We start from the raw sequence: 24,596 nt of genomic DNA, 5'->3' as shown, positions 1-24,596 counted from the left end.
ACTTCCACAAAAAAAATGTACATTTCTTTTGAGCATCGGTGTCTGAATTATGTACAACAATGCAGGCACAAAAATGTCATCTAAGAACTTTTAAATACATATTTCATTAAATTCAAGTTAAATAATTACAAAATAATAACAATCAAAATATGTAAACATTCATCCGGACTGGAGATGTTATTCATGTAGTTTACACTTACAGCAGGAAGCAAAAAAACCCAAAACACAATCTAAAAAAAAAGAGACAAACCACCCACGCACAAATAATACTGACTGAAGTGCAACCTTACAAATACAAAAGTCACATGATTCCACATATAGAAATCACATGGCATTTCACATGCCACCACATGAAATTCATGTGAAAATATGTGTTTTTTTAAGCAAATTCTACGTGATGTCATGTGATTCTCATATAAAAAGCACATGTGAAACGTACATGTATCACATGTGAATTCCATATATAGCATATGGTGCACTGTCAAACCCTTGCTCACGTGATGCACAGGAAATCATGTCACTGTTTGGAAGTGAGGACAAACTTCAGTGTGTGAGTTGTTAACTCAACACGGCACATGTACAAGCGTACGCGCAAAACTTAGATTCCAGCAAAGTTTCACCTTTCACTTTTATCGAACTGGAGAGAAGCGTCGGTCACAAAAGGTAATGGTCTCTGTAAGGCAATGGTTTCTACTGACACCGATATGTTTAAAAACACAAAAAACAATCAGATAGTCCACCCTCCCTCCACCACCACCACCACCACCACCACCACACACATTTAAAAAAAGCCCCTCTTTGATTTCTTCATAGAAAAAATAATAATTATCAATGGAATCGCTATTAACACACACACACACACACACACACACACACACACACACACACACACACACACACACACACACACACACACACACACACATACACACCTGTTCTCATCCTCTTCCAGTTGGAGGTGAATGAAAATCGCCACACACACACACACACACACACACACACACACACACACACACACACCTCGCCCACTCCTCAGTGCGAAAAATAAAAATAAAAGACCTAGCACACTGTTTTTTTTTTGCTTTCTTTAAAATAACGTCCAACATTAGAATACAGATCACTGGCCCCGCCAGGCAATGAGAGCGAGGAAAACTGTGGCGGTGAGGAGGAGGCGGGAGGAGCTCGCTGAGCAGGCGCTGTTCTGGACCATCATGCCAGTTCCTGGGAGGGAGTGATAGAGAGGGAGAGAGAGAGAAAGAGAGAGAGAGGTGTTGAATCTCCTTACTGTCTGTAATTAAGAAAACAACTGACTGCGTCTGCCCCCGTTTCAGCCAGTGAATTCTGTTGAATATATCAATATTTTGTCTCCATGATATACAGTTATATCAATTACTTCCAAATTTGATTCCTTAATTTTCAAAAAAATTGAATTAGAAATAAGATTTATAGGTTTATTGTTATTATTTTATTTTGATTGTATATTGCTATTCTTTTGTGCCACTTTTTTTTTAATTTTCTGTTTTTATTGCTTATGATGATTGCCTACTCATATTCATTCTGATGTGTGCTGCTGTGACGTTGCTATAAACCTCTTAATAAACCTCTTGAATCTTGAATGTAACACTGGATGAATAGGAAGTACCTATCTAATCTAAAATGATCTCAAATGAAATAATTTGTTATATACTGTATATTATAAAAACAACATTATATATTTGAATATATCTTGGTTCCGTAGTGGGGTAAAAAGGTCAAAGTTCAAATTGTTTGAACTTTGAGTGGTATCTGCGCCGCATGGAGAAGGGTGCTGCCACTCAACAGTAGCTCATCCAGTGCTGCAGGATTACAGACGCTTTATTGAATGTCAGGCTCGCCATTTTTTGACCTAGGCCTATATTGTTGGTTCCCAGCATTTCTAATTGTTAATCTCACACAACGATTTACTGTCGAGAAAATCTGCTCTGCTGCACCTTCTCACTGTGCTTGAATACAGTCCAATGAGGCAAGCATTTCAGCCTTAAAATAAATAACACGTCAAATCTCCTATTCGAAAAATGATAAAACTCATGTTATAATGACACATGTCTCGTGTCAGTACATTTTTTGGACGTGTTTCCGATAATAGTAATATCACTATTTATTTAAAATATCCAAAGCATAGCATTGGCTACAGTAGGTTGCTAGGAGTAAGCGGTGAACTTCCTGTTTATAGTCTTTTACATTAGTGCGGATACAGCCAAAAGTGCTGATTTGGAGGAAAGCTTGATGTAATGCATGGTTTGCAACCAATTATTTCCAGTATAACATATAAAAAAAACACGAACATGAAAAAAAGGCTTATACATCTGCTCCATTGGAATGAATGCTGATATGGCCAGAACAGACTGATGGACTGAACGGTGGCCAGGACTGGTCCTTTACAGGCACGGCCTTACATTCCTAATGAGTTGAGGCCCCACATCTCCCACCTGAGTCACGATGGCCTGAGGACACGATGACCTCATGCGCGGCTCCGTCACCCCCTTCCCCCCAGGAGCGGATCTCCAGCACCACGTAGCCATTGTCTTTGGGCAGCGGTAGGGTCACTGACGTCTTTCCCTTATCCAGGACCTTTAATGCCGTCTGGCCTTCGTGTTTGTACAGGACCTGTCAGCAGATAGGCGCAGCGTGTTAGTGCAGTGTCAGGTCAGCCGGTCAGCTGCAATAAAAAGCACATCTGTTCATCGATTTCTGCAAGTATTTCTCATCATGAATGGCTGAAATCCTTGATTACAAAATTGTTTTCTAATGCTCGACTATTCTGAATTGAAATAGACTCAAAAAGATATTAGAACTGATTGTGCACGTAAAAAATTATATTTAAAATGAACACCGAACTAAAATGGCTAAAAAGTCACAGTTTCCTCTTAAAGGTGCAGTGTGCACAATTTAGTGTCATCTAACGGTAAGTTTGCAGATCGCAACCAACTGAATCGAAGCTGCAATATGGCAGCTCTCTCCCTCTCGCGAAAAACACGCAAGGCCCTCTCTAGAGCCAGTGTTTGGTTTGTGCGTTATGGGCGACTGTAGAAGAAACATGACAGTGCGATATGGTGGCCTCTGTGAAGCGTACCCAGCGCCCGTGTAGATAAAAACAGCTCATTCTAAAGTAACGAAAACACAATGATTCTTATTTTCATAGGATTATAAACAAATTAAAACATACTTATGAATATTATATTTCATTTCTGCCAAGTCTGTCCCATAAATTCTACACATTGCACCATTAACTCCATGACTATTCTCACATTTATGTTTTAAAATTTTTAAATCACCGCCGATCATAATTTGATGATAGAACATGTTTTGCTAGACCGGTCACTAAGATAAAGCTGTGACCTCAAAAATTATCTTTAATTTATAAGTTTACATTTGATTGCTATTTTTGTTATGGTCATTAAAGGTACTAAAAGGGGATTTTTGACAGCTAAGCAGATTCATAATGAAACAAGAGTTACTGCAGGTTTGTAACTATGTGGATGTGTGTATCCTGTATGCAAACATGCATGTTGCACACACACACACACACACACACACACACACACACACACACACACACACACACACACACACACACACACACACACACACAAACACTCACTTTGTAACCCAGAACAGTGGACTCGTTGTGCATGGCCTTCACATGGTCCCACCTCAACGTTACCCAGGATCCGTCTTTTTTCCAGGTCACGTTGCCCGGGGGACGGTTCGGTGCTGAACCACAAATGAAATGTTAGTTTGCATGCGTAAAATGCAGGAAGAAAAATGCAGCAAAGATGAGGCAGTGCAGTTTTAAATCGTGAGATTGCTCCGTTTCTGTACTTGTAATTATGGATGGACCGATACAGATTTTAGTTGAAAGATATCGAGTATCAGAGATCAAAGAAAATTATTCCAAGAGCCCTAAATAAGGGAAAGTGATTTTTTTGACACATAAGAAACATGTTCGATGTCTCTAATGGAGGAAAATATATTGACCCTAAATGGTCAAAATATACAATGTTTAGTGAAAGTAATAGATTGGATCAACTTTAGGATTCAGAACAGATTGACCGTGTCGTGGTCTAGATGCAGCAAGGACAGCCTGAAAGTGGAAAAAAGTATATTTTTTCAAACAGGAAGTATAGTTTTAGTATCGCTACCCATTTGTAATTATTTGTGTGTGCATTATTGGTACTTCATATTTATTTTATGGACTTATTTAAAGTACAGAATTTTCATTCAAAGTACTAATCGATACAAAGTAATTTAAAGTACTAATCGAAAAATACATGAAAAATATATTTTTATTTTGAAGCACATCTCAAGTATAACACACTAAGAACAACTTAAGTGATTTCAATTCAACACAATTTTAGTATATACATTTTGTAAGCATATTCTCAGTTAACACACAGTTCAAAATTTAATCTGGGAAGAATAGCGCCTTGGTTGGATAAACGCCTTGCATTACTGCAACGGTGATCCATTTTGCATGTGATACATTGAGTATTTTGATAGGAGTCAACTGGGGTTTCAGCGCTACTCTGGCTTTGCTCCAGGGAAGGGAGTGAAACCACCCCCGCTGAAATGGAGACAGAAGCGACGGAAACTAACCCTTGTGGATTTTTTTTGTAAGTGAGTGTGCATTACAATAACAGGATAGAACAGATAGAAGCTTACAAAATGCACAGGGATAACATTTAAATGAGGATTTATAAACTAGGGGAATCATAAATACATTTTCACGTGTGCGAATCCTCTGCGTCTGGACACGGATGCGAACACAGCTCTCCGTGCACCCTGATCACTGCGCCCTGTTCCTCCAAATAAAACAACTACAAACAGAGTGTTTTCAGTTGCTTCATTTGGAGGAATGGGGACCGGGCATAGAGGAATGGGGCACGAGCAGGTATGGGTATCTGATACTTTAACAGTACTCTTTTCGGTTCTTTTTTTAATTTTTAAGAGAAATACTAAAACAAATTAAGAGCAGAATTAATGCTGCTTTATTGTCTGCACATTAAGCATGGAAAGGGGGCGATCGGGGCACAATGTGCTTTCACTCAGAGCAGAGTCTCCTCGTGCGCGTGAGAGCCAGACGGAGGGAGCTGGCCCCGCCCCCCTTGCACATATCTCCATTGTGGTGATGGAGAGAGAGAGGAGAGATGCCTCTTCTGATAATAGCGAAAATGCTTCTTCGCCGAATATCTTAATCCTATTGCAAGTTATAAATGTGTTATATAGCCTAAAATAGAAAATCCATTTTATTAATTTCTCCAATACTGTTACGCGTAACGGTAACGTTGGACCTTATCGTTACTGCGTTTTTTAACCCGTTTAATACCGTCTGTTGTTACCGAACACGCTCATTCCACGTTCCTCTGTGTGCCCCCCCATGGAATAGCCAGTTTTGCATTGATCAGCTAAATACGATTCGACAAACAGAATTCTGAGTCTGGTTCAGTCCTAAACTACTTCCTCTTTAGTGACACGTTAATTACCGACTCTCAAAAAAGAGTTGAACCTCACATCACTACTAATAGTTCTTACTTTCATTGTGAAACTTGAGCTGATGAACAGAGAGGTGGTATTCTGTCTGGAACTGATCAATTAGTACAGCCTTGCAATTTTGATCTGGCAACACAAGAGCTCGTTTTTCATTATTTATGTATTTTAAGTGAAATTTATATCCTTTTCTCAATACACTTGGCGAGCTCTGGACCACTGTGTTTTCCACTACTCTAAGTGTACTATTTGAAAGTACGTACGTGGCCTCCTCGTGGTGATGGTGGCGCGTGGCGAAAATGGCCCTGTGCCGGCGCTGTTGTAGGCCAGGACAGCCACGTGGTAGCGGGTGCTGGGCCTGAGCCCCGCGACCCGCGCCGTGGTCCAAAGTCCCGCCGTCCGAATCCGGTCCGCCGCCGCTTCCCGTTCGTGCTGCCGCCAGTACCGGATCTGTAGACGCAGATTGGCATTTTCTCACTGTACATTCATGCTTGAGTTTAAAAGAAAGAAACCACATTTTCTGTCTTGTCGATGTTGGGGGTTGAATTGGAGACGCTCTGACCTCGTATCCCCTGAGGATACCGTTGGCGTTGAGCTGCTGAACAGGCTCCCATGACACCTGGATCTCAAAAGCAGTCAGTGCTGTGGCGTTGATACTGGCTGGCGCAACTGTGGGTTCTGTCAGGGAATAGATATCAACATCAGGGGCAGGTTGGAGGCAAAAGGTTTTTACTGGGGGCAGGTACAGTGTTTCACAAGTACAAAGAACATACAAAGACCCATTATATGTCAATAAAACTAAAACAATACAGACTAAAATATACAATTTGACACTTATTTAACTGAAGGTCACTCTTAGACTTTCTGTACTAGGGGAATTTTGCCCTCTAGTGGCCAGAGAAAACACTAAAATATGCAACAAAAAAATAAGATCCCCTGGAATTGAGCACCCTGTACAGACAAACACCCCAAAACCTGAATCTTTTGTCTCACCTTCCTCTGCAGAGTGTACTACAGCCATCTGGCTAAAGGGACCCTCTCCCTTCCGGTTGTAGGCCTTGATCTTCACCTCGAAGGGGCAGTAGGGGGACAGGTCCAGGTTGGAGTACACGTAGCGGGAGGACTCCACATAGGGGATGGGCACCACTGTCCAGTCGGGAGTGTCCTTCTTTCTGAACGCCAGGATGTAGCCGAAGCCATCCCCATTTTGGTACTCTCTGGCCATGGGCTGGTGGAGTCAAAGATGGTTATTCAAAGAACACACACCACTCTCTATCCCATGAGTCTACAACTGTGAATCTTCTTTTATCTTTGGGTTCTGGAAGGTTGCCTGATGAAATACATAAGCATCATAAATGAATGATTCAAATTTCATCTCAGACTGCATTAACAAAATAGTTGTTGGACCTCAGCATAAAAGAATACAGCTACGTTTGATAAATTTAGATCTGTGCCAAGAGGAAGTGGCCAGGTGAAGTGGCCAGGGGAAGTGGCAAGTTTCCGAGTGATTCGTCTTTCTGCTATCAGCCGTCTTCGGTGGAGCTCAGAAATAAAATGTAAGGTGAACTTTGATCAGGGGACGAAAGCTTCCTGGGAAAAATGGAAAATCCCTTTGCCTTGTCAATGGGCAAGTAAACTGCTTGGCTGTACATTTTGAGATACACACACACACACACACACACACACACACACACACACACACACACTGTTCCAGACTACATACTCACCGTCCAAGTAATGATGAGCTCATTGCGGTCCCCGCCGCCTCCCCCAAGTCCACTGGGGGCCACTGTGGGAGCTGGGTGAAAAAAACATGTTGCAGCATTACTGGCTGAAATTAATTTGTCGATTAGATCAACATGGACAAAAACAGCAGCGCTTGAGGCATTAAACGACCTCCTTTCAGCTTATGGAGCCAAAGTTCTAATTATAACAACTGGGCAAACTTTGGGCAAATGCATTAATAAGTAGACCCCCCACGCTGTATTTTTTACGCCTCTCATTTTATTCATCGGCAGTAATCCCCATATATTCTGCTTAGAAACACAGAGTACTTCTGGCTACAGGGTACGTCAATTCACTATTTCCCCATGTGTGTCGGGTGAATGTGCGACCGACCATCGCGTTTGTCCTCGCACCTGCTTGCTGCGTCCGGATGACAGGCGAGGGCATGCTGGGCTCCCCGCTGCCCAGGATGTTGCTGGCAATCACCTGAAACTCATAGTCCATCCAGGGCAAGAGGCCGGTCACACGGGCCGACTCCGCATTGCCCTCGATGGCTTTAGGCTCTGATCAACAAGCAAGACAGTATAATGACGTGATGAGGTGAGGGGCAGTAGCAAAGTTATTTAAGGCGACAGCTCAGGAATTTCTCAGACACACACACACACACACACACACACACACACACACACACACACACACACACACACACACATACACACACACACACACACACACACACACACACCTGTTCTCATCCTTTTCCAGTCGGAGGTGAGTGAAGATCGCCCCATGATGATATATTTCCCAATGGGGCTGTGGTTGTCGTAGCCGCGACTCCACCTGAGCTCCACCGATGTCTCAGCCACATTCTTCACCACCAAACCCCCAGGGGGACCGGGCGGGCCTTTGAATTGGCACAACAATACACATGGCCGCCATTCTACACCAAGATTCTGCATCAAGCTTGAATGGATGGATGGGGGAAGGTTCGGAGTGCCGTAGTTTTTTACCTCTGACCACCAGCCTGGCCGAGGACGAGGCGCTGTCCACCACTGTCTGGGCGGTGCACGTATACAGCCCAGCCTGGCTTAGCTGCCCATTGACGATCAACAGGTCACCAATGGTCTCCTTCTGGAGAGGGAGCAGACGGAGCAGAGAAACAGCGACATTTAGACAGAGTGGAAATCGAAAGGAGAAGACAGCAAATGGAGATGGAGACCAGAAAAAATTATAAAGTAGTTGTGGAACGTGACAAGTTCGGCAGGTCGCATTAAAGGATCAAGGGCAGTGGGCAGAACAGAATGTATTAATTACATTTAACTCTGCCCAACTCTGCCTAAAAGCTTACCCAATCAAACAGTAGAAAATGACCGTTACTTTCTGGGCTCAGGTTTCTAGAAGCCAATTGAACCTTAAAACTTAAGCTATCTTGTGACATTGTGTATTCGTTCTCTCACTGGCTCAGCCACCAAACAGTCTAACTTGCCCAATGTTACAACCTGACCACTTGTGTTTGGTATATGGATGGAACAAGACAAAAATTTTATTAAAAACAGGTGATTAAGAACTTAAGATTTGTTCAAAATGAGTCCAGCTTGCCCTGGAGGACCCAACCCTTCCACCCACCCCATCCGACTACACCACTCACCCCCTCCACACGGTGGTAGGGCCCGGCCAAATCCTCCAGGTCCAGTGGGACCCCGTTGAGAGCCCAGGTGAAGGTTAGGTCCATGGTTGGATCATGGGAGGCGTGGCACTGCAGCGTGACGTTGTCCCCCTGGTTGATGTCGGCATTGGAAGGGGCCAGCGTTATCTTGGTCGCATCTGTGCAAAGAGCAACAAAGCTTAACTGAGATAGCGGTTTGTTTGGTATTACTTCGTGTGTGGATCACATTTCTAAGGATTTATGTAAGCTTTGTGTTCTGTCGGGGGCAGATTGTGTACCTCGAACAGACAGATGCCCCGTGCTGTTGGCTTTGCCCAAGTAGTTTTCCGCAAAGCAGGTGTATTTTCCTTCATCGGCCCTGCTGATATTGTGGATCAACAGGACACCATCTGGAGTGACCGTCACCCTGGAATTGAATCAGAAGACTCCCTGTAGTATCAAGGATTACCCTGAGAATCACAATGTTTTTGAACAAGGTTTTGGTCTTGTATTGTACCTTCCTGCTGGACACGATAGCATACATGATATCACACCTGCTGTTGTTTCACAATTGATTCATTCTCTTTTTGTTACATCTCATCCACTGTAGGTAGATGTATAAATTAAATACATTTTATATAGATTTTCCAAAACAAACTTCTACAAATGTCCTTGCACAATTGTGAAACAGACAAAAAATGGAAAACTCTAAATAGTAGTAAAGTAGTTTAGTAAAGCAGTAGTAAACGAAATAGTACTAAATAGTACTAAAGAACAATAGAAAAACGAATAAAAGAAAAGCAAATCAATATAAGAAGGCCGATAGCAATTCCCTATCTCTACTGTCTCAGTATGGAAGATCAGATTAAAAAAATAGGCCATAAACAACAGCATAAAAATGTACAAATAAAGCAGCCTCAAGATTTTACTATTTCATGTTTTGATGTGATATTTGTGTCAATATCACACATAATTCATATCAATAACACATCCACTATTCATAGACACATAAAAAAACTTTTTATTTATATGTCACACCAAAACCTTGAAATCTTATAAAATAGACAGATAGATCTGTTTGATATATTTATTCAACAAAGAGTTGCTTTTGATCTCCCATCCGTGCAATAATAATCAGGGATTTATATTTTTGAAATCTTTCAACAGTTTCCACGGGTTAACAAAATGACTTTGAAAAGTTTCCCTTTTCATAAACTAGGTCTGTAATGTTATCTACAGTCAGTGAGTCTAGGTTTTGTTAGCTAGCGCTCCATGCTAGAAAGGGAAACCATTTGTGACCCAGTGGGGATTTTAGGTACATTTGCTGCCGTTTGCCATTTTTTTTCCACGTCATTTCAGAGTGGAATCAGAGCTTCAAAACAACTGTCACTTGTGCGAATCAAGCAAATATTTCTAAAGCTATGGCTTGTTAATGACGAGGGTGCGGCAAACTGTGTTTCTGAGATAATCGCCCTCAAAGTTTTCCCACACTTGGCTTCATTCAGCCAGCTCCCAGAATGCAAATGGTTGGAGGACCAACAAAGCCGCATGGCTACTTGCTTGGCACATGGCTACTAAGGTTCCTCGTCCAGTGCTTTAACCATCTGTTTACGGAAGTGATGTTCGCTTTTCTTCTTCGTTGGTACACGTCACCTACACAACAATGTATCGAGGTGTGTATAAAACACGTAAGATTTCCGATTTATAAATCCAACTCGGCTTTGAAATTTCGTTGAGAGATAAAAATAAAAAAAACACAAAGGAACACAAACCTGGAAAAATCCAATTTTCCTTTTAGAAAGTTTTTTTCAACTTATTTGGCGGCATGTGTGCGATTTTAGAAATGCATGACAATGCAGGTTTTGCTGTGGTGGGTCACATTTACTCTCATAATGCATTTTTTAAATCACTTTGTTGGAAATTGCCCACGGTGTTTATGATTGTATAGTCTACAGCAGTGGTTGTCACAGTGGGCATATCTGTCAACGCTCCTGTTTTCTCCGGGATTCTTTCGTATTCTGTATATCTCTCCCGCTGTCCTCCCGCCCTCTGTTGCGCGATCAGAGCAATTCTCTGCTCCGCTGTGTGATCAGAGCGATCTCTGCTCCGCAATCAGAGCGATTCTCCGCTGCACAATCAGAGCGATCTCCACTGCGCAATCAGAGCGATCTCCCTCCGCGATCAGAACAATTCTCCACTCCAAGATCAGAGCGATCTACGCTCCACTATCAGAGCTATTCTCCGCTGCACAATCAGAGCGATCTTCACTGCGCAATCAGAGCGATCTCCCTCCGCGATCAGAAAAATTCTCCACTCCATGATCAGAGCGATCTCCACTCCACGATCGGAGCGATTCTCCGCTGCGCGATCAGAGCGATCTCTGCTGATCTCTTCTGATAGGAGCGATTCTCCACTCTGCAATCAGAGAAATTCTCCACTCCGTGATCTGAGTGCTTCTCCACTCCGCGATCAGAGTGATTCTCCACTCCATTGGCGATCAGAGCGATTCTCAAGATTCAAGATTCAAGATTCAAGATTTTTATTTGTCACATACATATACATACTTCCATACATATATGCAGTGAAATGTAATGCAACGCACCCGGTGATAGCACACAATATGTCCTAGGAAAAAATTAAAAATAAAATAAAATAAAAAGTAGAAAATTCCTTTCTAATAGACCGACTAACTGACTCCTAAAACGTAATACAGTAAGTGGAATACTTATAGAATAAGATTAAAAAAGAAAGAATAAAATACAATAAAAATAAAATTGAAATAAAATGGAATAGATAGAAGGAATATGCCTATGTATATACAGATATGTGCATTTAAAGTGGCATGTGAATTAAAGTGGCATGTGAATGTGAATAGAGGGAGTAGTGTTTGGGATAATACAGCACAGTATACAACAGTACGACGCAGCAATACGGCATCACGAACAACCCTGAACAGTGATACAGTATGCGGTACAGTATGCTACATACAGTACAGTAGGTAGTGGAGCCTAGTGTATGGCTCAGTTAGGACCCCTGGTGAGGTCAGCGTTGACAGTTCTTATGGCTTGCGGGAAAAAACTCTGTCTCAGTCTCTCTGTTCTCGCTGCGTGACTGCGGAGGCGCTTGCCTGACCGCAGCAGCTGAAACAGTCCGTTGTTGGGGTGATGAGGATCCTTCATGATCCTACGGGCTCTGCTACTACATCTCCTGGTGTATAACTCCTGCATGGGGGGGGGGGGGGGTAGTTCCAGTGGTACGTTCAGCTGAACGCACCACCCTCTGCAGGGCCTGCCTGTCCTGAGCAGTACAGTTCCCAAACCAGGCAGTGATGTTGCCTGTCAGGATGCTCTCCACTGCTCCAGAGTAGAAGGACTTGAGGATCCTCACCGAGACCATGAATTTCCTCAGCTGCCTGAGGTGGTAGAGACGCTGCCTCGCCTTTCTCACCAGAGTGTCTGTGTGAACAGTCCATGTTAAGTCCTCTGTGATGTGGACTCCCAGATATCTGAAGTTGCTCACCCTATCAACAGAAGTCCCATTAATCCACAAGCGCGCGTGCGTCCTCGATTGTGATCCACGCCTAAAGTCCACAATCAGCTCCTTGGTTTTGCTGACGTTCAGGTGTAGGCTGTTGTCCTGGCACCAGAGTGACAGGTCAGCCACCTCCTCGCGGTAGGCCTTCTCATCGCAGTCGGTGATCAGGCCCACGACCACGGTGTCGACAGCAAACTTGATGATGGTGTTGGAGCTGGACCTGGCCACACAGTCATGTGTGTACAGGGAGTACAGTAGGGGGCTGAGGACGCAGCCCTGGGGGGATCCTGTGTTCAGGGTGAGGGAGCTTGACATGTACTTCCCCACCTTGACCACCTGGGGGCGGCCTGTGAGGAAGTCCAGGATCCAGGTGCACAGCGGACCATTCAATCTGAGCTCCATCAGCTTGACAGCCAGTCTGGTGGGAACTATGGTTTTGAAAGCTGAACTATAATCAATGAACAGCATTCTCACATAGGCCCCCTTCTGGCCATCCAGGTGTGTGAGCGTGGTGTGCAGTACCTGGGAGACCGCGTCATCCGTGGATCTGTTCTGCCGGTACGCGAACTGCAACGGGTCCAAGGTGTGGGGGAGGGAGGCGCAGATGTAATCCTTAATCAGCCTCTCGAAACACTTCATGACCACCCAGGTGAGGGCCACCGGACGGTAGTCATTCAGGCAGGTTGGAGAGGCGATCTTCGGGACAGGAACGACGGTGGACCTCTTGAAACAGGACGGGACCACTGATTCAGCCAGGGAGATGTTGAATATTGTGGTGAACACCGGAGCTAGCTGGTTAGCACAGGTCTTCAGTACTCGCCCAGATATGCCATCTGGGCCCGCAGCTTTCCTGGTGTTCACCCGCATCAAAGCCCTCCTGACCTCGTGCACGGACACTGAGAGTGCGCGCTCGTCCCCAGCGGTGTAACTCCAATTAGCCGGCGAGCTAGCGGTGTTGCTGCCAGACTCGAACCGCGCATAAAAGGAGTTCAGTTGGTTGGCCAGGGAGGCGTCCACACTCGTGGCTGGGGAGGAGCTGCTCTTGTAGTTAGTTATTGTTCGCAGCCCCTCCCACAAGCGTCTTGTGTCCCCCCGCTCCATCTGTAGCTCCACAGTCTCTCTGTACGTACGTTTGGCGTCCCTAACCGCCCTCCGCAGATTGTACGACGCCGCTTTGTAATTGTCCATATTACCAGATACAAGACCGTCGTTGTAAGCGGCCGTGCGAGCATTCAGAGCGCAGCGGATGGATTTATCAACCCATGGTTTCTGGTTTGGAAATATCCGAACTTTCACCGTGGGAACAATTTCATCCGCTAGCGTAGCCACAAAACTTACTACAGCCTCCATAAACTCGCTGACGTCATTTGAACTTGTTTGGAACATGTCCCAGTCTACGTCAGTCAGAGCGTCCTGAAGCGCAGCCTCTGATTGGTCCGTCCACCGCTTCACTTCCCTCGTCATCACCAGATCCCGTGCGATCAGAGGCCTGTAAACAGGAAGCAGCGAGATCGCGGCGTGATCTGATTTCCCGAAAGCAGGGAGCGAGACGGGCTTGTATCCATTCTTGTAAGGAGTGTAACAATGGTCCAGAGTTCTGTCTCCCCTGGTGGCACACGTGATGTGTTGGTGGAAATTCCGCAGAACTTTTTTAAGGTTGGCCCTGTTAAAGTCCCCGGTCACCACCACAGCCGCGTCGGGATGTCTGTTCTGAAATCCGCACAACACATCGTACAGAACCGACAGAGCTGCGTCGGTGTCCGCTTGCGGTGGGATATAAACGGCTGTAATGATGACCGTGCTGAATTCCCGGGGGAGATAAAATGGACGGCATAGTATGGTCAGCTGTTCCAGGTTCGGTGAGCAGGAGTGGGAGAGGAATTTGGTGTTGTTGGCGTTACACCAGCGGTTGTTTACCATTAGGCAGACGCCTCCACCTTTGGATTTCCCCGACTCTCCCGTTCTGTCGCCGCGGAACACGGAGAAGGCCTCGGCTGGACGTATGGCTTCATCCGGCACCAGTGGGTTCAGCCATGTTTCCGTCAGGCAGAGGACGCAACAGTTCCTCGTGTCTCGCTGGAATTGAATCCTCGCTCGAAGTTCATCCATCTTGTTCTCCAGGGACTGGACGTTAGCAAGAAGGATGCTTGGCAGAGGTGGACGGTAAGGTTGCGTCCTCATTCTGACCCGAATGCCGCCTCGTTTACCTCGGTGCTTCCTCCGTGGGCCCGCTCGTGGAACAGCGACTCCATTTTTGTTGTAGTTGTTGTTGCGAGTGTTCCCGCGTAGGATTTCCGCCGGCCACTCTGCTCCCACGGATAAAAAGTCCCAAAGTTGTTCGTTTAGGGAATTTTTTATATCCATGAGTGCATCGCGGTCGTATGAGTTAATTGTTGATGTTTTTCTGGTGAACATTGTGATAAAAAAAGGAAAAAAATACTAAAGAGTAAGAAAGTAACCGGAGCGCCGGCGCAGGCGACCGCTAGGGGCGGTGCCACTATCGCCCCGATTCTGCTGCGGGATCAGAGTGATTCTCTGCTCCGATGGCGATCAGAACGCATCTCCACTCCACGATCAGAACGATTCTCCGCTCCATGATCAGAGCAATTCTCCACGACGAGATGGAAGTGCTTCTCGACAACGCAATGAGAGGGATTCTCCATTGGACGATCAGAGCAATTCTCCGCTCCACTGTGAGATCAGAGCAATCTCCGATGTGCAATCAGAGCGATTCTCCGCTGCGCAATCTGAGCGCGGTCTGCTGCATGGTCAGACCGATCTCCACTGATCACGTGACCAGTTGTAGTTCCAGTTTTCCTGGACCTAATTAACTTTTTATCAATACATGTTGTTGTCCAATGTTTATGTTTTTGTGTAAATGTTGTTTGTTTCTATGTTTATTTGTCACAACCGTGGTGATTCTCCCCCTCTTGGAGTATGTAATCAGTTGTTTATAGACCCAAACATGATAAATAGTTCTCCAAAGAGGTGGGTTGGTGGTGGTTCTCAATAACCAAAAACTGTGCTTGTCATTCTACAGGTCATCTACAGGACAGAGTTATTGCAGCACTTCTTGATGATTTATGAGTTAATAAAGAGTTACACTGCAGGTTGAGAACTTGAACTCCACATGCAGACTAACTCTGTCCTAGATGCAATGGCATACAACTACTCTGTGTTGTATGCCCAGCATGCTGACAGCACAGGTAAAAAAAAAAAAAAGACCACTGTTCTTGCATACATGCATTACGATAGCGCGGAATTCCAATATGAGGTATAAGACACTTGTTTTGTATTTAATGGCTTGTATTCCATTCACATATTGTGCTCACCTGCTGCTGTTGATCAGCAGCTCGGTGCCGCGGCTCCAAAACAGGGTGGGTTTGGGGGCGGCACGGGGTCGACACTCCATCCTCACCTGGCCTCCTCTGGCAGCGGGGACCAACTTACGCACAGGGTTCAGCCGGAAGTCTGGGGCCTGAACTGGAGGACGGAATGGGACACAGCGGGAGAGGAAAGGGAAAGGTTGTCAAGGAAGACACAAACAGAGAATGACCACCCCCAATAGAGGCAACGATTTGGACCAGTGAGACCATTCAAAGGGGGTGAAACCTCGTTTTAAGCCTTGGGGCTCAGCTACCTTGGACCCTGAGCTCAGCGTTTGAGTAGATGGTGCCGTGTTTGTTCTCGGCCACACACTGGTACATCCCAGAATCCTCCAGGGCCAGGTTGTTGATCTTAAGGCGGCCACCGTTCACCACCACCCGGTCCTGAGGCCAGAGAGAGAGAGACAGAGAGAGACAGAGAGAGAGAGAGAGGTGGGGGGGGGCATAATTTGATGAATCCAGATCCTTCTAAATGGGCCAGTGGGTAACAGAAATGTATAATTAGTACATGCCTCTGACGTCCACCAATATCAATTGCAATGCCACATACGCCATTTTCAGATGAATATGACAAAGCTCTTCAGTGATGAGGTCAATTACGTTGTTCTGAATTAAACATTAACTTTAAATCAAATTGATTTGTGGAGGAAATTCTTCACTCCTTCTTCACTCAGGATCAAGGTGTTTTTAGTTTATTTCGTACACGTCTGAATAGAGACAAACCATGTTACAGAGAGTGACAGCAACTCTCTAGTTTGAATTTAATTCTCTCTAACTTCAGTAGAAACACACGTCACAATGTTTTCTGGGATTACTAACTGGAAATTAACACAATCATGAACAAATACGGTTCAATATGTGATAGAACAGATGGATATACAAAAAAATTCTATATATGATTTACAAAACTAGGAATAAATTCATGCATCGTAATTCTTACTTCCAATAAATGTAACTCAGTAATACTTATTCTTACGAAACAATAGTAATAAAAAAAAATGATAAGATAATGGTAAGAAAAGTAATGTTGGGATATTAATATATTAGGCCTTTCTAAGGACCCTGGGGCCAAAAGTTTAGAAATGATAAAATATAAGTTTCACAAAGATTATTTAATTACGTTCTTTAATTAAGTTACATTATTCAATAATAATCGTATTTGACACGATTGTATTATTTATTAAAGATTTTCTCTTCATTGAAGAAAATATAATAATTACCTTTCAAGATTCAAGCGCAGACTTTAGGAACATTTAGTGACTTTGGACATTTTTTTGCATTATTTGGAAGTGAACAATCAATGCTTCCAAACAAGGTCTCACTTGTGCAAATCAAGCAAATATTTCTAAAGCTATGACTTGTTAATAACAAGGGTGTGGCAAACTGTGATCCTGAGATAGTCACCTTCAAAGTTTTCCCCACACTTGGCTTCATTCAGCCAGCTCCGAAGATGCAAATAAGTTGGTGGACCAACATAGCCGCATGGCCACTTGACACCTTGCTGAATGGGGACGTGACACCCTGCTGAATGGGGTGAATCTCTGCATTGTTCTTGTGTTTTGAGGGAATGCTGAACAGCGTCATCGACACCGAACATCTTTTGTTTTTAAAAAAGCTTTTATTTAACAGTAAGAATATACATGTTTTATAAAAGTGGAATTACTTAGAGGTTTAAAATTGCGGACAACACAAAAAAATGTAGAGTCTATCAATAATATGAGTCTCTGTATATGAGCCTTGGTGTGTCATTTAATATATAAATGTCTGTATGCCAAAAACCTTCAAAGTTCTTAGAGTTATTATGTGGGCTAACCCCACCCTACACAACTACACTCTGAGAGCCTGTTTGGGGCTGCCTCTTGTCATTTTCTTTTCGCCCCTGCCTGCATTTGCAGGTAAACTGGAGAAGCTCATCTATTGCTTTTTGTTCATAATCTGCATCACCGACTTCAACGGACTTCATCACGTCATCAAATTAATCCATTGTAACAACAACGGGCGTATCGTCGGTCTCCTTTGGTGTCTCTTGAAAATATTCAGTTTCATCGTCATATTCAGGTTGAAATCCGCTGTTTGAAATGTTCTCCAAGTCTGGGATAACGCGGTATCAGATCCAGCATCGATGTCTGACTAGAACTGACTATCATCGCAGAAAATTAAGTCCAGTATGCACTGCTTACACTGACTTGGATTGACTCAGATTAAGGTCTGCGATATGATTTAGATCTTCCACCACCTGCTTCTCGTAATCCATAACAACACAGAGATTACGTTTTCACAGACAAGTGAAACCGAAGGTTCCTCGGATCCTCAGCTTGTTTATGGAAGTGACGTCAGCTTGACTTCTTCAATGGTATACGTTGGTACACACCCCCTACACAATAATGTCTGTGTGTGTGTGTAAAAGTAGTACACTGTGATTGTGTACATACTTGAATCGTCCACATACTAATTAAGTCCACAACACATTACACTTTTCCTACCTGCGTGCTAAGGGGCTGGCCGTTGCGGAGCCAGTGGATGGAGGGCCGCGGCTTCCCAGCAGCCATGCAGCTCCAATGCAGCTCAGAGCTGATCTCCACCTCAGAGTCGCTCATTACCTGCAGCCACTCAGGCTGAGCTGTGAGACGGAGAGGGAGAAAGAAGAGGCAGAAATCAGGAGGTTTGAAGTTCTAGCATTCATAATAAAGACGTGATGAGATGCAGGTTTGAGCTTTGCTGAAATAAGCTATATAATATAATATACACTCACTGAGGACTTTATTAGAAACACCTGTACACCTACTTATTCATGCAATTATCTAATCAGCCAATCGTGTGGCAACATTGCAATGCATAAAATCATGCAGATGCAGGTCAGCAGCTTCAGTTAATGTTCGCATCAACCATCAGAATGGGGAAAAAATGTGATCTCAGTGTTTTCGACTGTAACATTGTTTGCCCCAGAAGGGCTGGTATTTTTGTAACTGCTGATCTCCTGGGATTTTCACACACAAAAGTCTCTTAGAGTTTATTCAGAGTGGTACGAAAGACAAAAAACATCCACTGAGCGCCCGTTCTGTGGAGAGGTCAACGGAGAATGGCCAGACTGGTTCTAGATGACGGATATGCTGCGGTGATTCAGATAATCACTCTGTACAATTATTGTGAGCAGAAAAACATCTCAGAATGCACATCATGTCGAACCTTGAGGTGGTTGGGCTATAACAGCAGAAGAACACATTAGGTTCCACTTCTGTCAGCAAAGAACAGAAAGCTGAGGCTACAGTGGGCACAGGTTCTGGACAAAACTGGACAGTTGAAGACTGAAAAAACATAGCCTGGTCTGATGAACCTCGATTTCTGCTGAGGCATAGAAATGGTAGGATCAAAATTTGGCGCCAACAACATGAATCCATGGACCCAACCTGCCTTGTGTCAGCAAGTGTAATGGTGGTGTAATGGTGTGGGGGAATTCTTTCTTGGCACCGTTTGGGCCTGTTAATACCAATCAATCATCAAATTGAATCACCTTGAATGCCACAGCCTATTTGATTATTGTTGCTGACCATGTGCATCCCTTCATGGCCACAATTTACCCATATTCTTATGGCTACTTCCAGCATGATAATGCACCATGTCACAAAGCAAAAGTTGTCTCAAACTGGTTTCATGAACAGGACAATAAGTTCAATGTTCTCCCAGTCACAACACCTTTGGGATGTGATAGAATTTCAGATTTGCAGCATGAACGTGCAGCTGATCAATTTGCAGGAATTGCGTGACGCAATCATGTTAACATGGACCAGAAAATTTCAACACCGTGTGGGATCCATGCCAAGAAGAATTAAGGCAGTTTTGAGAGCAAGGGGAGGCCCTTCCCAGTATTAGAACAGTGTTCCTAATAAAGTCCTCAGTGAGTGTGTGTGTGTATATATATACGGTACACATAACCAGATCAAGTATTTGTTCTTACCTTGAGTAACCCTATTTTACAGTAGGTGACTTTATACTTTTACTACACAACAATCCATAGTAAAAAATAATACAATTTAGCGGTAACATCACAAGTATACTATGTACCTTCACAATTTCCATAAAAGCAATGCAATAGATTTTTTAACTCAACGTTCTTGACTGCTAACGAAGTGGCCAAAACTAGAAAATCAACACATTTGTATTGGATGCATTAAGGATAGAATTCTCTTTGCTCCCAAATACAAAGTACTCTTACTTTGGTTATTTGAGTACATTTAATATCTATTCTGCTGACAGTCTGAAATGGGTGCACGGGTAGGTTTCAAATAGTTTAAATTGAACTTTAACCTCTGATCTGTGATTTTATTATGTCTTTAGCTTTTAATTTCTATTCTTTTATTCTTCTTTGCTTTCATATATTGTCATTTATGCCCTACATAAAAAGCACTTTGTCCTTGTATATGAAATCTGCTTTACAAAAACATTCACTACAGCCTCAGATGTTTTTAAGACCCCATCCTGCATTTTGACTGCATACCAAAATGGCACACATTGAGCTCTGGGGTTCCCGGGGAGGTAGTGTCTTTGGGTCCTGGCGGCTTGCCCCTGGTGCTGGGTGGTTTCCGGCCCTCTGCGACCTGGGCCTGTGGCTGCTAAGAGCGCCAGGTGCTTTGCAGGGCCTCTTGGTGGCTGCTCGCCGCGTGGATGTGGGTTGCAGTGTGGGAGGCAGCAGTCAGCCTTACTCCCACTGCGCAGCTTCTCTGTGACGGATATGGGGCGCCTCTGTGGAGGCGCCCCATATCTTGCTGTCTGTGCGCTCAGTTCACCCCAGGTGGGTTGATGCTTGGGGTGGCCGCACCAGGCAAACTGGGCTACATGGGTGAGGGCTTGGGACTTGTGGCCGGATCGGGCATTTCGCTGGGATATGGGAGTGGATTGGTTCGCTGGTATGGTGAGATGGTGGGCTTCACCTTTGTATGGGGCGTTGGTGGGCACCGGCTTGCTCGGGGGGCTGGTGTTCCTGGCGGCATGTTGATCTGTCAGCCGCAAAGACCAGCTCAGGACCTGTGGTCCGTGCCTGGCACACATGGCTCAGGTTCTGCGCTTGCAAGTGAGTCACATGCCTGCACATGGGAGTGGGTTGTATTTATGGGTTGTATGTAGTTCTGACCCCATACACAAGAACCAATTAAGTTATTAAGCTTCAAGTACCTCCACATCACGGAGGATTTAACATGGACTTTACATCCAGACACTCTGGTGAGAAAGGCGAGGCAGTGTCTTTACCACCTCAAGCAGCTAAAGAAATTCAGGTTATCGGTGAGGATCCTCAAGTCCTTCTACTCTGGAGCAGTGGAAAGCATTCTTATAGCCAACACCACTGCCTGGTTTGGGAACTGTACTGATCAGGACAGGCGAGCCCTGCAGAGGGCCACTCTGCCACCACTGGAACTACCCTCCCCTCCCTGCAGGACTTATACCAGGAGGTGTAGTAACAGAGCCTGCAGGATCATGAAGGATCCTCACCACCCCAACAATGGACTGTTGCAGCTACTGCAGTCGGGCAAGCGCCTCTGCAGTCACACAGCGAGAACAGAGAGACTGAGACAGAGTTTCTTCCCGCAAGCCATAAGAACTGTCAATGCTGAACTCACCAGTGGTCCTAACAAAAAGCACTGAGACACTGACATAGGCCCCACTGCCTTACTGTACAGTATGTGGCATACTCTACTGCATAGTGTATCACTGTTCTGGGTTACTGCATACTGCACTGTATTGCTGTTCTGTTCAGTGTAACTGTATTGATGTCGTATTGTTGTATACTGTACTGTATATCTCCATACCCACTTTATTCACTTTACTGCACATACAGTATCTGTATATACAAATAGCCTATAAAATCCCATAAACATAAGTCTATTCCCTTCTATTTTGTACCCCCACTTTATATTATCTTTTTGAGTCATATTATTCTATTCACTAACTGCATAATGTTTTAGGAATCAGTTTCAGTTAGTTATCTCGGTAGGAATTAGGTTAGCTATTATGTTTGTTTGAGCAACTATTGTGCATAATCTCTGGGTGCGTTGCAAAGACATTTCACTGCATATATGTATGAAAGTATGTATATGTATGTAACAAATAAAGCTCTTGAATCTTGAATCTTAATTAGGACAAGTCCCGTGCATTCACCAGTGGACACATCACACACACACACACGCACACGCACACGCACACGCACACGCACACACACACACACAAATACACACACACGCATACACACACACGCATACACAGGTGGACTCATCATAGGCAAAACACTCTCCTGATTGCATCCTTCTCCCTTTCTCTGCTTTACTGCCATAGCTATCACAGGAAGAGGCCATGTGATGTAATTGCTGTTCCAATTTTCGTCTACTAAATTAATCATGTTTTGTCAAATACATGTCTGATGTTTCTATAATTATTCTTTGTCAAGTACATATTGTTGTTTGTCTCTATGTTCATCTGTCTTACCCGTGGTCATTGTCCCTCCCCCTATTGGAGAAGTAATGATGATTTTTATTTTTATAGATCAAAACATAGCAGGATCATCCTCCAAAGAGAGGGATTGGTGGCGGTCTTGTATTACACACAAACTGTGCTCTTGTCATCCCACAGGTTGCAGTTCTCATTAATAAAAAGTGGCATCGCAGGTTAAGATTTTGAACTCCACTTGCAGATTAACTCTGTCTTGGATGCAATGACATACAGTACAAAGACCCTGCGTTGTATGCCATGTCTGCTGACAGCACAGGTGAAGAAAAAAAAAAAAGACAGCCTCTTGCGAATTATCCGTTACCTTGCACATTGATGCGGCCCTGGTAGGTCTCGCTGCCTTCCGAATTGTACGCCTCGCACTCGTACGCGCCTTCATCATCAAAAGAGAGCTCTGGCAGGGTGAGCATGGGGCCCTCGGCACTGGCCCCCGCCTTGGACGGCAACAAGCCATCTACCTTCCTCCATCGAAGCTTAGGGACCGGACTGGGTGGAGTGACAAATACAGAATTAGTGTGGGACCCAAACATCACAACAATTAAAGACCGTGAAGTCAGAGCATTAACATTGCATGCTCAACAGGGTCTTTCAACCACCAAATAAATAATATAAACTAGCGGTTGTGTTGCAAGATCAAAATTGTAAGGCTACACTTATCCATCTTATTAACCATTTCCAGTCAGAATATGAGCTCTGTGTTCATCAGAACAAGCTCAGATTTTACACTGAACTATTAGCAGTGATGAAAGGTTCAACTCTTTTTGGAGATTCGGTCATTGACGAGTCAATCAGTATAGTGTGATGTTAAATGAGTCATTCAATTTTCGTCTTTGTTCGACTTTGTTGATTCTATCCAAATTATTTATTATGATGGAATGCAAATTCTAAACTTTTTTTTTTTGCCTTGGTCTTTAATTTATGCCTCAGTTATTATTTTCAGTTTGTCTAACATTAGCTTGCTCACTCACTCATTCTTTTGCCCCAGTGACTCCCGACTTGTGTCACTATCAATACAAAGACCATAATAATAATATAATGCCAGTGTTTATAATAATAAGCACAGTTTGTGCCATTTTTAGTTACATGATGGTATGCCGTGGGTGCATTGTGGAAAAAAAGTGCTGTGGCAGGGAAAAGGTTGGGCTTAACACTGGCTTAACCACCTAAAATATCTCAATAACACAACCAAACAAATGTCAGTGTATATTTTAGTTTGCTGAATCCGGAGGCTTACTTTCCATAGGCGAAGCACTCTAGCTGGGTAGTGTGTCCAGCCAAGGCGTAGGTCTCTGCCGGGAAGCGCACTTTGATGGTTGGAGCCGATTTCCGAGGATTGGCTATAGTGGGACAACAGCATTAGGTTTCCAGGCTGATATATACTTCAGATAGTCCATTTAATATTATAAGAGTATAAATAATGTGTTCTTGTTTTTTTTTTTTTTTTTACAATACCTTTTTACAATTTATTGTGAAGCATTCACCAGTAAAATAATCACTATTTTTAGTATTTTTTTTCTTCTAGTTTTAGGAAATCTGGTACTACACACAGTCACACTCAATACTCTTGCAATACCGTCAGCATGCACGGTGAGCCCGTTGGCCTTGCTGAAAGTGCTCTTGGTGCTGATGTCCATGTTGATGGTGGTGAAGCAGAAGTAGCTGCCTGTGTCGTTAGGCTCAGACTTGGCCAGGTACAGATTGCCCGTCACCTGGGAGACGAATGACCTGCCATTGTCCGCCTTGACGAAGTTGGGGAACTCGTTGAGGAACCAGCGGTAGGACAGCGCTTCGAGGAGGAAGAGGAAGAGGAAGAGGGAGGGGTCAAATGTTATTTAGAGTGCATTTTCCTTAGCAATGGTTTCAACGCACACACACAACGCAAAGAATGAATATGTTCAAACTGAACACATAAAAACAAACACACACTACTTTGTATGTGTTTCAGTTTGTCAGATGTTACCATTAAACTGTGGATAATCGAGGACAAGGTGGAGTACGATCAGTTATATCGGATTTATGGTAGGAATTCCTGTCTGGATTGGCCGCCTCATCAAGTCAAACTACTAGAGCTACTAAACTACAAATTAATAAAATTAATTAACACATTTAACAATTTAACACGTTATTATTCTATATATATAATGAAAAAAATACAAATAAAGAAAGGAATGTAATAAAAAAGGAGAAAATGTATACTAGTAGGAAAATAGCTCCACCTGGCCCCAACAAAGTGTAATTTAAGGGATTTTGTGAACAGCATCTATAAAATAGCCCCAAAGATGATG

The 24,596-nt window shown here is 43.8% G+C and overlaps 1 protein-coding gene across 1 annotated transcript in view; it reads right to left on the bottom strand.

Annotated features, from left to right (window-relative positions):
* Positions 1 to 1,117: 1,117 nt before the first annotated feature.
* cntn2 (contactin 2) overlaps positions 1,118 to 24,596 on the bottom strand; it is a gene marked incomplete at both ends in the record, with an annotated part of 29,642 nt that continues 6,163 nt past the window's right edge. The window contains 18 exons of the mRNA XM_080000414.1: positions 1,118 to 1,221; positions 2,469 to 2,646; positions 3,641 to 3,753; positions 5,790 to 5,976; positions 6,089 to 6,204; positions 6,520 to 6,754; positions 7,254 to 7,324; positions 7,665 to 7,814; positions 7,997 to 8,155; positions 8,262 to 8,382; positions 8,900 to 9,075; positions 9,196 to 9,323; positions 15,763 to 15,913; positions 16,071 to 16,200; positions 18,300 to 18,436; positions 22,616 to 22,797; positions 23,546 to 23,648; positions 23,885 to 24,097. Coding sequence (XP_079856540.1) covers positions 1,118 to 1,221; positions 2,469 to 2,646; positions 3,641 to 3,753; positions 5,790 to 5,976; positions 6,089 to 6,204; positions 6,520 to 6,754; positions 7,254 to 7,324; positions 7,665 to 7,814; positions 7,997 to 8,155; positions 8,262 to 8,382; positions 8,900 to 9,075; positions 9,196 to 9,323; positions 15,763 to 15,913; positions 16,071 to 16,200; positions 18,300 to 18,436; positions 22,616 to 22,797; positions 23,546 to 23,648; positions 23,885 to 24,097 — 2,654 coding nt within the window. The remainder of the gene's footprint in view (positions 1,222 to 2,468; positions 2,647 to 3,640; positions 3,754 to 5,789; positions 5,977 to 6,088; positions 6,205 to 6,519; positions 6,755 to 7,253; positions 7,325 to 7,664; positions 7,815 to 7,996; positions 8,156 to 8,261; positions 8,383 to 8,899; positions 9,076 to 9,195; positions 9,324 to 15,762; positions 15,914 to 16,070; positions 16,201 to 18,299; positions 18,437 to 22,615; positions 22,798 to 23,545; positions 23,649 to 23,884; positions 24,098 to 24,596) is intronic.

This window comes from Zeus faber (assembly GCF_960531495.2).
Source record: "Zeus faber genome assembly, chromosome: 5".
Taxonomy (NCBI): domain Eukaryota; kingdom Metazoa; phylum Chordata; class Actinopteri; order Zeiformes; family Zeidae; genus Zeus; species Zeus faber.
The sequence above is the reverse complement of the archived record's forward strand: the minus strand, read 5'-3'. Positions and strand labels throughout refer to the sequence as shown.